Source organism: Paroedura picta, chromosome 17, assembly GCF_049243985.1.
Source record: "Paroedura picta isolate Pp20150507F chromosome 17, Ppicta_v3.0, whole genome shotgun sequence".
Classification (NCBI taxonomy): Eukaryota; Metazoa; Chordata; class Lepidosauria; order Squamata; family Gekkonidae; genus Paroedura; species Paroedura picta.
This window is the reverse complement of record NC_135385.1, coordinates 4,284,825-4,299,441: the sequence shown is the minus strand read 5'-3', so window position 1 is coordinate 4,299,441 and position 14,617 is coordinate 4,284,825. Positions and strand designations below refer to the sequence as shown.

At 50.1% G+C, this 14,617-nt stretch overlaps 1 protein-coding gene across 1 annotated transcript; it reads right to left on the bottom strand.

Moving 5' to 3' along the window:
* Nucleotides 1-3,125: 3,125 nt before the first annotated feature.
* Nucleotides 3,126-14,048, bottom strand: COQ7 (coenzyme Q7, hydroxylase). Its single transcript, XM_077316704.1, has 6 exons — nt 13,921-14,048; nt 8,976-9,175; nt 7,627-7,741; nt 7,389-7,528; nt 5,565-5,633; nt 3,126-3,285 (listed from the first exon to the last, which is right to left on the bottom strand). Exons 1-6 carry the CDS (start codon nt 13,976-13,978, stop codon nt 3,208-3,210), a joined length of 660 nt encoding a protein of 219 aa, XP_077172819.1. The 5' UTR covers nt 13,979-14,048; the 3' UTR covers nt 3,126-3,207.
* Nucleotides 14,049-14,617: the final 569 nt, after the last annotated feature.

Sequence of the window (14,617 nt, the reverse complement as noted above, 5' to 3'; positions counted from 1 at the left end):
CGATTAGTTTCCTGACAAGGGACTGTGGCTCAGTGACGAAAAACATGCATCGTGTGCAGAGTCTCCAGTCCAGGGGTAGTCAAACTGCGGCCCTCCAGATGTCCATGGACTACAATTCCCAGGAGCCCCTGCCAGCATTCGCTGGCAGGGGCTTCTGGGAATTGTGGTCCATGGACATCTGGAGGGCCGCAGTTTGACTACCCCTGCTCCAGTCCAATCCCGGGCACTGCCAGTTAAAGGGTACGGGGACAGGTCACGCTGAGGGATGCGTCTGCATACCTGGAAAGCCACCGCCAGTCGGATGATGGGGCGTGAGGTACCAGGCAGATTCATGTCATTTTCAGAAAGGCAGGGGAGGGGAACAGAGTTCTCCCCAACCCGAAATACCATAGTCCTGGCTGCCAGTCAAAGTCTCCCAGCGCATACAGAATATCCGCGGACAGGAGGGCTAGCGAGTGTCAGGATCAGTGCCTGGTCCTGCCATGGCTTGACCTGGGTCTCTCCATCTTTGCTTGTTTGGCATTCTCATTTATTTGCTGGGGCCTCTTTATAACCCAAGCCCCATATATTATGCTTGCATGCCTGACATCGAAACTATTTTGCTGTAGCCTGTTATCTCGGGGAGCTGTGAATTATTTGTCTTTTGAACCGGCGGCCGGGCCTGTCTTTTGTAACCAAAACATCTATCTCAGCCGGAGACGCCCAAGGACGTGTAAGAAGTAACACTCCGTTTTATGGCACCTGGTGCCCCTCTCCCCCCTCCTTGGGAACCTTCAAGTTTTGGGTGGGAGATTACTATTGAAAAGGGGAGGCAAATGTGATCACAGGCAGATTTGACTTTTCTAGCTTAGGTGTATGAAGTAACTTCTCAATAAACGCTTTCTTTACTTAAGAAGCTTGTTGTGAGTTCTTGCTACGTTTGACAGCGAGGCATCTGTGCAGAGTCCTTGACAGGACTCCATCAAATGGGGACGTGTGACAATTTGGGGGAGGACAGAAAATTGGGTCGCAGATGGATTTGGGGCTGTGAAAATCCCCCCCTCCCGCACCAAATCACTGCCAAAAGAATTAAGGAATCAGGTTTGGGCTGTGCAACCCCCCCAAACCCCGTTCTCCTCCCTCTGTAGATTTTCCTGGCAGCAAACAGGCCACACATCCCGGCAAGGATGCCGAGAGGACCTCCCACAGGTGTCCTGCCCAGCCTCCAAGGATTGTTTCATAGAATCCTAGTCGGAAGGGACCTCCGGGACCATCTAGTCCAACCCCTTGCAGAATGCAGGAAATTCACAACTACCCATGGTGACGCCAATTCCATGCCCACACGATGTATTCTCCTTTGGTTTACAAAACCCTATTATCCAGCTTACTCAGGCAGGCCCCCAAATATGTAGAGACCCCTTCCTTGCCTGCAGGTGGCCTCACCGTGTGGTTTTTGTGATCCGCTGTGGGGAGGACTGTCTATTATTAGACACAGCAATGGTGATTAATACATGGTGGTCAAAAACAGGCCACTCATGCCTCCCACTCCTTTTGAGTTGTTCTGGAGTACAAAACATGCGCCCTAAAGAGTCAGTGCTCTCCTGTCAGACAAAACCCTTTAGCTATGACCGTTTACCCCCCAGCAAGCTGGGTGCTCATTTGACCGACCTCGGAAGGATGGAAGGCTGAGTCAACCTTGAGCCGGCTGCGGGGATCGAACTCCCAGCCTCATGGGCAAAGCTTTCAGGCGGCTGCCTTACCACTCTGCGCCACAAGAGGCTCTATCAAAAACATGAGGTTTATGTGTATTTTGGAATGCTTTGTGCTAGTAGGAATAAATGGTACTGACTACTTTTTCTCAGTCTCTGGGAGAGGAGGGGGACAGAAGTCCGCAATTATCTATGCATTTTGTTCTCTCTGGAAGGTGCTACCTCCGGTAGGAAGAAAAAGGTGATGCGTGAGAGCATTTGGCATCCAGGAGAGCCAGAAGTGGGCATGCAGTCTATTGCTGTTCCCTGCATAAGGGAGGGCTGAATTTAAACTTGCCGTGGCAAGCTTGTGAAGTATATTTTTAGGGCTGTCAGTTCTCATCTGTAACTATAATACATGAGAACAGCTCATTTAGGGTATATGAGTTTTGGGTCATTCCTCCTAAACTTTCTCCATACTCTTTGCGATGAATTTTGTTTTGTGACAGCCTCCGGTACAAGTACTTACCTGGCGACACCTTCCTTCAACTGGACCAAAATCTGGCCACTTTAAAAGATTAAACTCGATTCCTCTGAAGTCCCACTGATTTCCTTCTAACATAAACAATTACACTAAGCGACTTGCGTTAACAACTGTAGCATTACCTCCAAATGATGCTTTTAGAAGTGACGTTTTCCTCCATAATATCAGCATAATGGCATTGGATGAGCATATTATAGAATCATAGAGTTGGAAGTGTCCATAGAGGCCATCTAGTCCAACCCCCTGCTCAACGCAGGATCAGCCCTAAGCATCCTAAAGCATCCAAGAAAAGTGTGTATCCAACCTTTGCTTGAAGACTGCCAGTGAGAGGGAGCTCACCACCTCCTTAGGCAGCCTATTCCACTGCTGAACTACTCTGACTGTGAAAAATTTTTTCCTGATATCTAGCCTATATCGTTGTACTTATAGTTTAAACCCATTACTGCGTGTCCTCTCCTCTGTAGCCAACAGAAACAGCATCCTGCCCTCCTCCAAGTGACAACCTTTCAAATACTTAAAGAGGGTTAACATGTCCCCTCTCAACCTCCTTTTCTCCAGGCTGAACATTCCCAAGTCCCTCAACCTATCTTCATAGGGCTTGGTCCCTTGGCCCCAGATCATCTTCGTCGCTCTCCTCTGTACCCTTTCAATTTTATCTACGTCCTTCTTGAAGTTAGGCCTCCAGAACTGTACACAGTACTCCAGGTGTGGTCTGACCAGTACCGTATACAATGGGACTATGACATCGTGATTTTGATGTGATTATCCACACATCCACACTGTGAACATTCATGTGGGCAAACTTCCTTTCCAAATTAAAAATCACAATTAGAGTGGGCACGGAAAGATATACCACGCCCTTGGACGTACATTTCTTTGGTGCCACCACTAGTAGCAAGAGAATAACGGAGAAGCCAGAGAGAATATGGTCTAATTTTTAAACCATTGCATTATTTGAAATATATATCAGTATCATATAATTCCTCAAAAAGTCCACTATATTCTTTCTGATAAAAATATGGCAGCTTTACATCCAATCTGGATTGCATTCTTCAGAACAGAATATGCTGGCGCCTGCACAAAGGAGAGAAATTAATACTTAGTATATTTTATAGCTTACATATTATAGCTTATATACAATAACCCCAAAGAATCGTGTTGCGTAAGAAACTTGGGAGTCCAAGAAACACATCTGCAAAACACAGGAAACCATCTTGTATTGGGGATAGATCAGGGGTAGTCAACCTGTGGTCCTCCAGATGTCCATGGACTACAATTCCCATGAGCCCCTGCCAGCATTTGCTGGCAGGGGCTCATGGAAAATGTAGTCCATGGACATCTGGAGGACCACAGGTTGACTACCCCTGGGCTAGATTACTCATCCATCCCTTTGTTTACTTGTTGCATTTTTTGTCTCGCTTTTCCTCAATGCTCAAAGCAGGTGATGATAAAACAAGGAAATAAAAAGCCAACTGGAAACCTGGCTCATTTAATCAGTGACACCAGGAAACAACTGTGAAAACCAAGCCAGGGCAAAGCTCACCTGAGCCATACAGCCTTTCAGCTGCTGCCTGAACCACATGAGCAAAGAGGTTGCCCTGCCTCCCTAAGGACCCATTCCCGGAGTCACGGGCCTCACCTCCTTTTAAGAGGGGAAAGAGAACAATGGAGGTGGCAAGGATCTTCAGATCCATCTGGGCTCACGTGCGGAGAGGCAGTCCTTTGGAATGGGGGACCCAGGCCTTAAAGGGTTTTAAGACTCCCTGAACGGAATCTGGAAGCCACCTGTGTTATTAATGTCAGATGGGATGGTCAGTTGGCACCTGTAGCCCAGGACTGCCTACTCTGAATGGCCATCTGTTTCTTATGCAAAGGGCTTTCCAGGCCTTGTTCCCTTCACAATAGAGACTCTTGGGACTTTGAGCACGGTAATCTATTGAGCTAGGCCCCAGCTGCATAGAGCTCATGAACGTACAAAGATGGCCAGTGCTGATGGGCCATCAATCCACCTGTTATAATAACTAGGAGCCAAGCCTGCTGCATTCAGGAATAAAACGGGTGCTAGATTGGGGGGCTGGAGTAGAACTCTGTGGATGGCCTCCCCCTCCCTCCAGGACCTGGAAAGGCTGCAGGCAACTGTTAGGGAACTCACAGGCAGAGGCAGCTCTCACACGGCAGGGATCTGCAGCCTCCGAGCCTCGGAGGGAAGTGGGAGGAGGAGGGGTGATCAGGGGTGGGTTACGGAAGGCGATTGGCTGGCCACTGGACAGACAGGCAAGCCGGTTGGAGGAGGAGGCACTCAGGGGCGGGACAGCTGCCATGAGTGGGTGTGAAGCGCTGAGTGGCACTTAAGCCATGAGCCCAGCTCCTCCTCCAAGCCCTTGCCAGAAATATACAGTGGAACAGATGCGAAAGAAACAATTTTTATATCCTGTCCTTCTCAAATGACTCAGAGCGGATGAAAACAATACAGGCATAATGTAACAAAATTAGCAATTCCATTAATTAGGTTCTGAAGACGTTAAAAATTATACTAAAACTGCCTGTTATCTCGTCTTCTGAGGGGTTGGACAGTCTTAGTCGGTGGGCAATTGGGTGGCTTCTCGAACAGGGAGACCAGCATTAGGTCGATGTTATTTCTGGCTTCAGCTCCTGATGGCTCTCCAGGGCACTGCAGAAAGCTCCTTCCGAGCCCTGCTAACCAGAGACTCAACTTGGGATCTTGTGCATGTTCCTTAGCCACTGGGCAACGGGCCTCACCCTTTCTCCGCGGCAAGAGTCAAGGGATATATTTTTTAATCGGTGTGAAGTGCTTTTATTGGCGTGGTTAGGTCCGGAGGGGTGCCAGGCAACCATTCTCAAAAAAAAAAAAAAAAAACACTGAGAGGCCTGAACAGGAAAGCTGTTTGGCTCATAAACAGTACGGACGAGGCCATGTGGCACCCTTAAGAACACAACACTTTCGGGGGCACAATGCATCATGGGAAGAGCCGGTGCAGGAAGCCGCAGAGCTGGAATAAAACAGGAGTCTCGCAAGATGGGGCAGAAAACAAATCTAATAATAAATGTAAAAAAAAAAAGGGAAAAACAACAGGCAGCACCATCTGCTTTAGAAAAGGAATTGCAGGCAGCGAACGCTCCCCCTCGTGTCAGGGACTCCGTGGAAGCAGAAACCCGGCGCAGTGGGCGACGAGCAGGGAATAGACCGCTGTGCTCATTTGGGAAATGCCAGGAAGGGGAAAGAACAGGGGCGCTTTCCGAACGGCATGCCCACTTGCAGCCATGTGCTCCGTTCTGACCCTGCGGGGCCCGCGGCTAGGCACGTGCCGTCCCACGTTTCCTGGGCCGCTTACCAGCTCCGCATCATGCTCAAGCCCTATGTCATGGTGCTCCAGCTCCTCATCCCGGAATTTCTTTATTATCTGAGGCAGAGAAACAAACAAGGAAGATGAGTACCTGGGAAAGCTAGCTCTGAGGTGTCTAGAGCAGTAGTCAAACTGCGGCCCTCCAGATGTCCATGGACTACAATTCCCAGGAGCCCCCTGCCAGCGAATGCTGGCAGGGGGCTCCTGGGAATTGTAGTCCATGGACATCTGGAGGGCAGCAGTTTGACTACCCCTGGTCTAGAGGCTCCTTTCTGGATGACACTCCTGCTGCTCTCTTTTCCCTGTCCTTGCAAAGGCTTCCTCCTTCAGGCCTCCTTCTCCTCCGTTTCATCTCCTTTTGGAAACTTTTAACGTGGACTTTGGTGAAGCAGAGTTCACGTCTGCCTGCTGCCCAGGCAGGCGATTCCCCCCCAGCATCTGCCCTCACCCCAATCCACTCACCCCTTTTCTCACACTAAAATCTTCTCAGGCAGATGCCGATTTTTGTTTTCCAGCTCATGGGCCAGAAAAGGCTGCCTATCCTGACTGGCCCCTTTCCAAACATCCGTAGAGGAGGCCGGAATCATAATGTAAGACATCTATCTGTAAACAATAAAGGCGGTGCCTCTTGATTGAAGTCTCGGTGCTTTAAGATTCTCTACAGAATTCTTACACAGTCCAGTATAACAACAACAAGAAGAGTTTATTTATATCCTGCCCTTCCGGTGTTCATGTCGGGTTACAACCCGGAGCAGATTTTCCATCTCTTCTCCTTTCGCCCTGGTGGGGATGCTAGCTTCTAGGATGGGTGTTATTTTTGGCCTCGATTATCAGCCCGGCGGAAAAACTCCATCCTGCAGGCCCTGCGGGACTTATTTAGGTCCCGCAAGCCCTGGCCTCTCCTGGGAGCTCATCCCACCAGGCCAACTTTACCTCTTTCGGGCGGGGGAAAGAAATCACTTCCTTCAGTGAGCAAGAACAGTTGCCTGCATTGTGGGAAGAATTCTGTGGAGAATATTAAAGCTCCCAGACGACACTCAAAAACACCATCTTTTCTGTATTGTTTATAGTTGTCTTTCGCTATTGATTGATTGTTACATTTCTAGCCCACCACTCTCCAGAGACTTGCGGCGGGTTACCGTTACAGTATATAAAACCCCATGAAAACCCCAAAACTATCAACCCCCCTAAAAGCCCCAGTAGAACAAGATTGACAGCATAACCCCCCCCCCAACCTCACAGGTTGAAGTGCACAGGATGTTAGAAGAAGAGTTGGTTCTTATATGCCGCTTTTCTCTACCTGAAGGAGTCTCAAAGCGGCTTACTTGTCGCCTTCCCTTTCCTCTCCCCACAACAGACACCCTGTGAGGTGGGTGAGGCTGAGAGAGTCACTGCTCGGTCAGAACAGTTTTATCAGTGCTGTGTTGAGCCCAAGGTCACCCAGCTGGTTGCATGTGGGGGAGCGCAGAATCAAACCCGGCATGCCAGAGTAGAAGTCCGCACTCCTAACCACTACACCAAACTGGTAGTGTGTAGCCTGAGGAAGGCTCTTCTCGTTAACCCTGGACTCAATCAAAGACCTTACATCAGGGGCAGTCAACCTGTGGTCCTCCAGATGTTCATGGACTACAATTCCCATGAGCCCCTGCCAGCGAATGCTGGCAGGGGCTCATGGGAATTGTAGTCCATGGACATCTGGAGGACCACAGGTTGACTACCCCTGCCTTACATTATAAATTGGGTCTCCTCTACTGGCATTCACCTGTTCCTTTCCCAATTCTAAGTCACTTTTCAAACACCGTTAAGAGGCACCTCTAATAGTTCTTTGTACTTTTCCGGGTCTTCTTCCATCAGCTTCCGGATCTGGTTATTGTAGTGATGAGAGATGCTCTCTTCTACTGCCACTGTGCAAGCCATGGCTCCCTTTTTGCCGAGCAAGGCTGTCCCCGCGCCTGTTGCAAAGGCATGCCAGTTAGTACGGGTGCCCCCATGTAATCCCGCCGCATGTTTGAATTTTAAAAGGAGAACGTTTTCAAAAGGCAAGCCTCACCTAGCACAAACCCCGTAACGTTCCAGAAGGGCAGCAGAACAGTGGGCCGGACTCGATACGAGACCATTAAATCGTTGAACTTCTTCAAATGTTCTTTTTCTTGATCCCACATATGCTGTTTAAAAAAAAAAAAATCACGCAGGGGGTAAAATGCCCTGGAGCCTGGAGAAAGGCATGCAAGGGTCAGCAGTGCCCGCTGACATCAGTGACAAAACTGTTCTTTTAGCTGGACACTTGGTGCTTCTGTCCAATTAACTACTTTATTTCCCCTGGAGAGCCCACAGGCGAGTACATTTCTATTCCGCCCTTCCTTCCGATGAGCTCAAGACAGCGAACACGGTTCTCCCTTCCCCATTTTGTCTGCAAAACACATTGGGAAGAGTCAGTTAAACCAGGGGTAGTCAACCTGTGGTCCTCCAGATGTCCATGGACTACAATTCCCACCTCTGTCACTTGGCAACGTATTAGGGCGACTCCAGTGAATGAGCCAGAATGCTTTCTCAACCAGGGTTTTATGAACCCTGGATACAGACCTCTGGGCTTTCTTGACAGCCCTGAAAGGGTTTCTCAAATGGGTTGGAGTTAGTTAATTTTTAATATATTTTTAAATTTGTTAAACATTTATGGTCGTGGCAACCTCTCCCCCTCCCAAAATGGCCAGTGATGGGCCTGGAGGGGTGGGGAGGGGCCCTGGGGGAGGGGGCATGCACACAGCTCTGCTTCCCAACCCTATTCTGCACGATCGCACCACTCCTGAGGTTTCTCAAAGCCTGGAGAATGTTTCATGGGGTTCTCAATGGTCAAAAAGTTGGCCTACACTGATAGAGCATACAAAACCACAACTAAGACTTTAGTAAACCGACTCCAAAGAGCCTCTTGTGGTGCAGAGTGGTAAGGCAGCTGTCTGAAAGCTCTGCCCATGAGGCTGGGAGTTCAATCCCAGCAGCCGGCTCAAGGTTGACTCAGCCTTCCATCCTTCCGAGGTCGGTAAAATGAGGACCCAGCTTGCTGGGGGGTAAACGGTAATGACTGGGGAAGGCACTGGCAAACCACCCCGTATTGACTCTGCCATGAAAACGCTGGAGGGCGTCACCCCAAGGGTCAGACATGACACGGTGCTTGCACAGGGGATACATTTACATTTACCATTCAAACCGACTCCAAACCTTGGTTTCAGAACCTAGTTCGATAAATGCTAACCATAGTTAATGGACAACTATGGCTAGTTGAATTCAACCATGTTTTTGGCATAGTGATTAAGCAACACGGAAAATAGCTTCTACCAGCCCTGAGAAATAGCAAAGCTGACTTTAAAATCTGCAGAGTCTATACAGGCCAGAGATACTAACCCGGATCACTGGTCCAACGGAAGTCCGGCCTAACACGGCCATCTGGCCCGCATATATGCGGTTTGCCCCGTATTCCCCGGCATGATCCACTCTGATAATGCGGTCAATCACAGGCTTGTTGATGCTTTCAAAGGCTGCTCCAGTGCTACAGAATCTGTAAAAGGCATGCATGCCCTGTAAGGCCCATCTTCTTCTCGACCCTGGCAAAGAGAAAACAGAATAACGGCTGTCATAGAGAAGATGTAGAAGAGTTGTTCTCTCTTGCCCCGGAGGGACGGACCAGGACCGAGAGTGTGTAACTAATTCGAAAGAATTTTTGGCTAAACATCCGGAAGAAGTTCCTGATAGTTAGTGCAGTTCTTCAGCGGAACAGGCTTCCTCGGGAGGTGGTGGGTTCTCCGTCTTTCGAAGTTGTTCAGCAGAGGCTACCAAGTCATCTAAGAGGAAGGCTGATTTTATGAACTCAAAGGGCTGCAAGAAGGAAGTGGATGACCCCTATAATACAAGCAAGAGAAAAAAGACTCTGTCCAATGGCTTAACATTAGAAATAAAAGAGTCTGTTATCTCTTTATTATAATTTCCACCAGGGCTCAGCCAAAACGGTGTCCAGATGGTTTTTCTTCTAAAAGACTCTTACATCTCTAATATTATTAGATTAAGCCATTGGATAGATTCTTTTTTTCTCGTTTGATTTTAGGAACTTAAGCAGATTGCGGGTAGGCAGGTAGGGATATGCCAGATGTTTGTCTCTTGTGGCCCTTCCTGGCATACCCAGGGAATTGCTACTTGCCACTGTGGGATGGGAGGTGAATTCCCCCCAGGCCAGGCTGGATTCTGGAGATTTTTGGTGGTGGGATTCCTGGGGCATGAAAGTGGGGTCACTGTGGGGCAGACAGGTAGTTGTGAGTGTCCTGCCTAGTGCAGGGGGTTGGACTAGATGACCCCGTAGGTCCCTTCCAACTCTACGATTTTATAATTATGATTTCTATTATGGTTTGTTAGGACAGCAGCTGATTTTAAAGGGTAATCTGCAATCATAAACGGATCTGCTCATTCCTAGAGTAGTCCTGGGAACAGGAACCTCTTCAGAATACATCCAGCTTTGGGACAGTATGACTGACATGCACCTCATTTGCTTTCAGACATGCACAGATGCTACTGACACGCGTCAGAGCTTTGTATGGTGCACATGTTATTTCAATGATTAGCCTACGGGCTTTGATTGTTTATATTTTGCAGACACCTCACCTTTGGGGTCCTAACCAGTTTCATGAAATCGACAGGTGGCTCAGGATCCAGAGGTCAAGTTACAGCCCTCAAGCCACAGACTCCCTCATAATACTCAAATTGATCTGATTGCTCCAGGGAGGAATTGCCAGAGGAGCACTGCAGTCTGAGTGTTAAAAAAGTATAAATGAGGCAATATTAAGAAAAACCCAGTTGTCCTTTTTCTGTGCAATCCTAAACAGTTGCACCCTTCTAAATTGCTTGCAGCCAGTGGACTTAGAACAGGGGTAGACAAACTGCGGCCCTCCAGATGTCCATAGACAACAATTCCCAGGAGCCCCTGCCAGCGAATGCTGGCAGGGGCTCCTGGGAATTGTAGTCCATGGACATCTGGAGGGCTGCAGTTTGACTACCCCTGGCTTAGAAAGTTGTAACTCTGTTTAGGATTTCATCATAAAATTATTTTTGATCTACAGAGCACAGACTTTTGTATGTCATTACCAGCGTCACCAAATCTTAGAAGCGCTGTGGGCTGCAAGGAGGGGAAATCAGAACGGACTGCGTCTGCCAGAATCGTATTTTTTAAAATCAGGGGTGGAAAGCTTTAAAAAAAATCTCTTTAAGTGTTGCACTTGTGTTCACCATCAGAGTTCACATGCTGACTGTAACATTCCCAGGGAACAGGGCAGCACGACTTTGCCAGTGTATACAAAATTCCAAACTATGATATTGGAAAAAAAATGGTTACCAATATTTCTGCCAGATTAACAAGGAACTTAATTGAAATCTTTTGCCACGTGCAATTGTAATAACTGTTGCCATTGAAGCAAATCTGCAGAGCCCCAGCGGCAGATGTGGCCTGTGTACTTTCATCTAATGCTGGAGAGGACATGGGGATCTGGCTATTCCAAGAGTCACCAAAGCAAGCTTTTGTCTAGGATTGTTGGCTTCCATCTCTCATCCCTATAGAATCATAGAGTTGGAAGGGGCCATACAGGCCATCTAGTCATAGAATCATAGAGTTGGAAGGCGCCATAGAGGCCATCTAGTCCAACCCCCTGCTCAACGCAGGATCATAGAATCATAGAATCATAGAGTTGGAAGGGGCCATAGAGGCCATCTAGTCCAACCCCCTGCTCAACGCAGGATCAGCCCTAAGCATCCAAGCATCCAAGAAAAGTGCGTATCCAACCTTTGCTTGAAGACTGCCAGTGAGGGGGAGCTCCCCACCTCCTGAGGCAGCCTATTCCACTGCTGAACTACTCTGACTGTGAGCATTTTTTTCCTGATATCTACTTTCCACCTAAGGTGCTGATGGTCGTGAGATGATTCGTTTCTAAAGCTAATCTCTTGACTGGGAGCTCTAGTTCCCTCTAGTCCCCTTATTGTATGTCAAGGACATTTTGAGAGAAAAGGTGTTGAATAAAAGGATATATTTGACTACTCCCCCCGCCCTAGAAAAAAACAGAAGAAATATTTATCTCACTTACTAGGAAGGAAGCCTGATTGGCACAGCCTGACTTTGGAAGCTAAGCAAGGTCGGTTCTGGGATGGGAAACCTCCAAGGGAGATTTTGTAGAGGCAGGCAATGGCCAAAGACCTCTGCAGCTCAGTCTCCTTGAAGGACCCTTGCAACTAGCCGGCATTTCACACACATTGCCTTTTTCACCGCCTTCTCATGGTTCTCTCCTCCCTGTCACCCTTGTCCATTAGGTTGGCTGGGAGCTCTAAGGCAGGGGGAGTCCATCTGCGGCCCTCCAGATGTCCATGGACTGCAATTCCCAGGAGCCCCTGCCAGCGACCGCTGGGACCTCTAGGGTCATCTAGTCCAACCCCCTGCACAATGCCTAGGATAACATCAAATCCTATGAACATAGCGGGCAGGGGTGGGCCAATTGTGGCTTTCCAGATGTCCATGGACTACAATTCCCAGGAGCCCCTGCCAGTGACCGCTGGGACCTCCAGGGTCATCTAGTCCAACCCCCTGCACAATGCCTAGGATAACATCAAATCCTATGAACATAGCGGGCAGGGGTGTGCCAATTGTGGCTCTCCAGATGTCCATGGACTGCAATTCCCAGGAGCCCCTGCCAGCGACCGCTGGGACCTATAGGGTCATCTAGTCCAACCCCCTGCACAATGCCTAGGATAACATCAAATCCTATGAACATAGCGGGCAGGGGTGGGCCAATTGTGGCTCTCCAGATGTCCATGGACTACAATTCCCAGGAGCCCCTGCCAGTGACCGCTGGGACCTCCAGGGTCATCTAGTCCAACCCCCTGCACAATGCCTAGGATAACATCAAATCCTATGAACATAGCGGGCAGGGGTGTGCCAATTGTGGCTCTCCAGATGTCCATGGACTGCAATTCCCAGGAGCCCCTACCAGCGACCGCTGGGACCTCTAGGGTCATCTAGTCCAACTCCCTGCACAATGCCTAGGATAACATCAAATCCTATGAACATAGCGGGCAGGGGTGTGCCAATTGTGGCTCTCCAGATGTCCATGGACTGCAATTCCCAGGAGCCCCTGCCAGCGAATGCTGGGACCTCTAGGGTCATCTAGTCCAACTCCCTGCACAATGCCTAGGATAACATCAAATCCTATGAACATAGCGGGCAGGGGTGTGCCAATTGTGACTCTCCAGATGTCCATGGACTACAATTCCCAGGAGCCCCTGCCAGTGACCGCTGGGACCTCCAGGGTCATCTAGTCCAACTCCCTGCACAATGCCTAGGATAACATCAAATCCTATGAACATAGCGGGCAGGGGTGTGTCAATTGTGGCTCTCCAGATGTCCATGGACTGCAATTCCCAGGAGCCCCTACCAGCGACCGCTGGGACCTCTAGGGTCATCTAGTCCAACTCCCTGCACAATGCCTAGGATAACATCAAATCCTGTGAACATAGCGGGAAGGGGTGTGCCAATTGTGGCTCTCCAGATGTCCATGGACTACAATTCCCAGGAGCCCCTGCCAGTGACCGCTGGGACCTCCAGGGTCATCTAGTCCAACCCCCTGCACAATGCCTAGGATAACATCAAATCCTATGAACATAGCGGGCAGGGGTGGGCCAATTGTGGCTCTCCAGATGTCCATGGACTGCAATTCCCAGGAGCCCCTGCCAGCGAATGCTGGGACCTCTAGGGTCATCTAGTCCAACCCCCTGCACAATGCCTAGGATAACATCAAATCCTATGAACATAGCGGGCAGGGGTGGGCCAATTGTGGCTCTCCAGATGTCCATGGACTACAATTCCCATGAGCCTCTGCCAGCGACTGCTGGGACCTCTAGGGTCATCTAGTCCAACCCCCTGCACAATGCCTAGGATAACATCAAATCCTATGAACATAATGGGCAGGGGTGGGCCAATTGTGGCCCTCCAGATGTCCATGGACTACAATTCCCAGGAGCCCCTGCCAGCGAAGGCTGGCAGGGGCTCCTGGGAATTGTAGTCCATGGACATCTGGAGGGCCGCAGTTGGACTACCCCAACCTGCGGGGCTCCCAGACGCCAGCCCAGCCTCTTAACCCCCACCACATTGACCGAGGACGGGCTCTACACTCGCGTCCCCTGTCCTACACTGCAGGGGGGTGCGTGCACGGCTGTTCTCACTGAAGGGCAACGAAGGACAAAAGCGGGGGTGGGAAGGAGAAGCCGCCTCCGGGGGCCCTTTGGGGGGGCCAGGCAAGCAGACCCCCCTCGCTGCCCGTACCTTCCCCCCGGCGGAGGCGACGGCAGGGGACGCGCAGCCCTCCGCCCGCCAGAGCCATCCCGCTCGCCTCCTGGACGGCCGCGTGGCGCGCAGCTATGACGTCAGAGGCAGCGCCATTTATGGGCAGAGGCCACGCATCCCCTACTACAATCTAAGAGGACACTTCCGGCTCTCTATCGACGCCGGTCGAGGAAAAGGGTGGGAGGGAAGGGGCTTTCAGGAGAGTCAACCTGTGGTCCTCCAGATGTCCATGGACTACAATTCCCACGAGCCCCTGCCAGCAGTTGAATCCTAGAATCATAGAGTTGGAAGGGGCCATAGAGGCCATCTAGTCCAACCCCCTGCTCAACGCAGGATCAGCCCTAAGCATCCTAAAGCAGGGGCTCATGCTGGCAGGGGCTCCTGGGAATTGTAGTCCATGGACATCTGGAGGGCCGCAGTTTGACTACCCCTGCCCTTGAGCCTCCACAGAAGTTTCCCTTCTCGCAAGAGGCGCCGATGCCCAGGGTGGCTGCTGTGAAACTGAAAACGGGGCGGGAAGGACATCGTTGAAGGGCCCTTTGGATCGCCACTGGGGGGGAAAGCGGGACATATAAACAACAAGGGGGGCGGTGCTTCCGCTTCGAAACCGGAAGTCGATGTTGTACTCGCCCGTGATTCTTGCTCTGGCTCTTAGGCCTGTTTTCCCCGCCCTCCC

What these genes read in the sequence shown, in the direction of transcription:
- COQ7 (XM_077316704.1), bottom strand. Translation starts at nt 13,978, where the DNA reads ATGGCTCTGGCGGGCGGAGGGCTGCGCGTCCCCTGCCGTCGCCTCCGC. An exon ending in AGTACAAAGAACTATTAGAG is followed by an intron (nt 5,634 to 7,388) that starts GTGCCTCTTAAC and finishes TCTCTGCCTCAG; the next exon opens with ATAATAAAGAAATTCCGGGA. An exon ending in TTGAGCATGATGCGGAGCTG is followed by an intron (nt 3,286 to 5,564) that starts GTAAGCGGCCCA and finishes TCCTTTGTGCAG; the next exon opens with GCGCCAGCATATTCTGTTCT.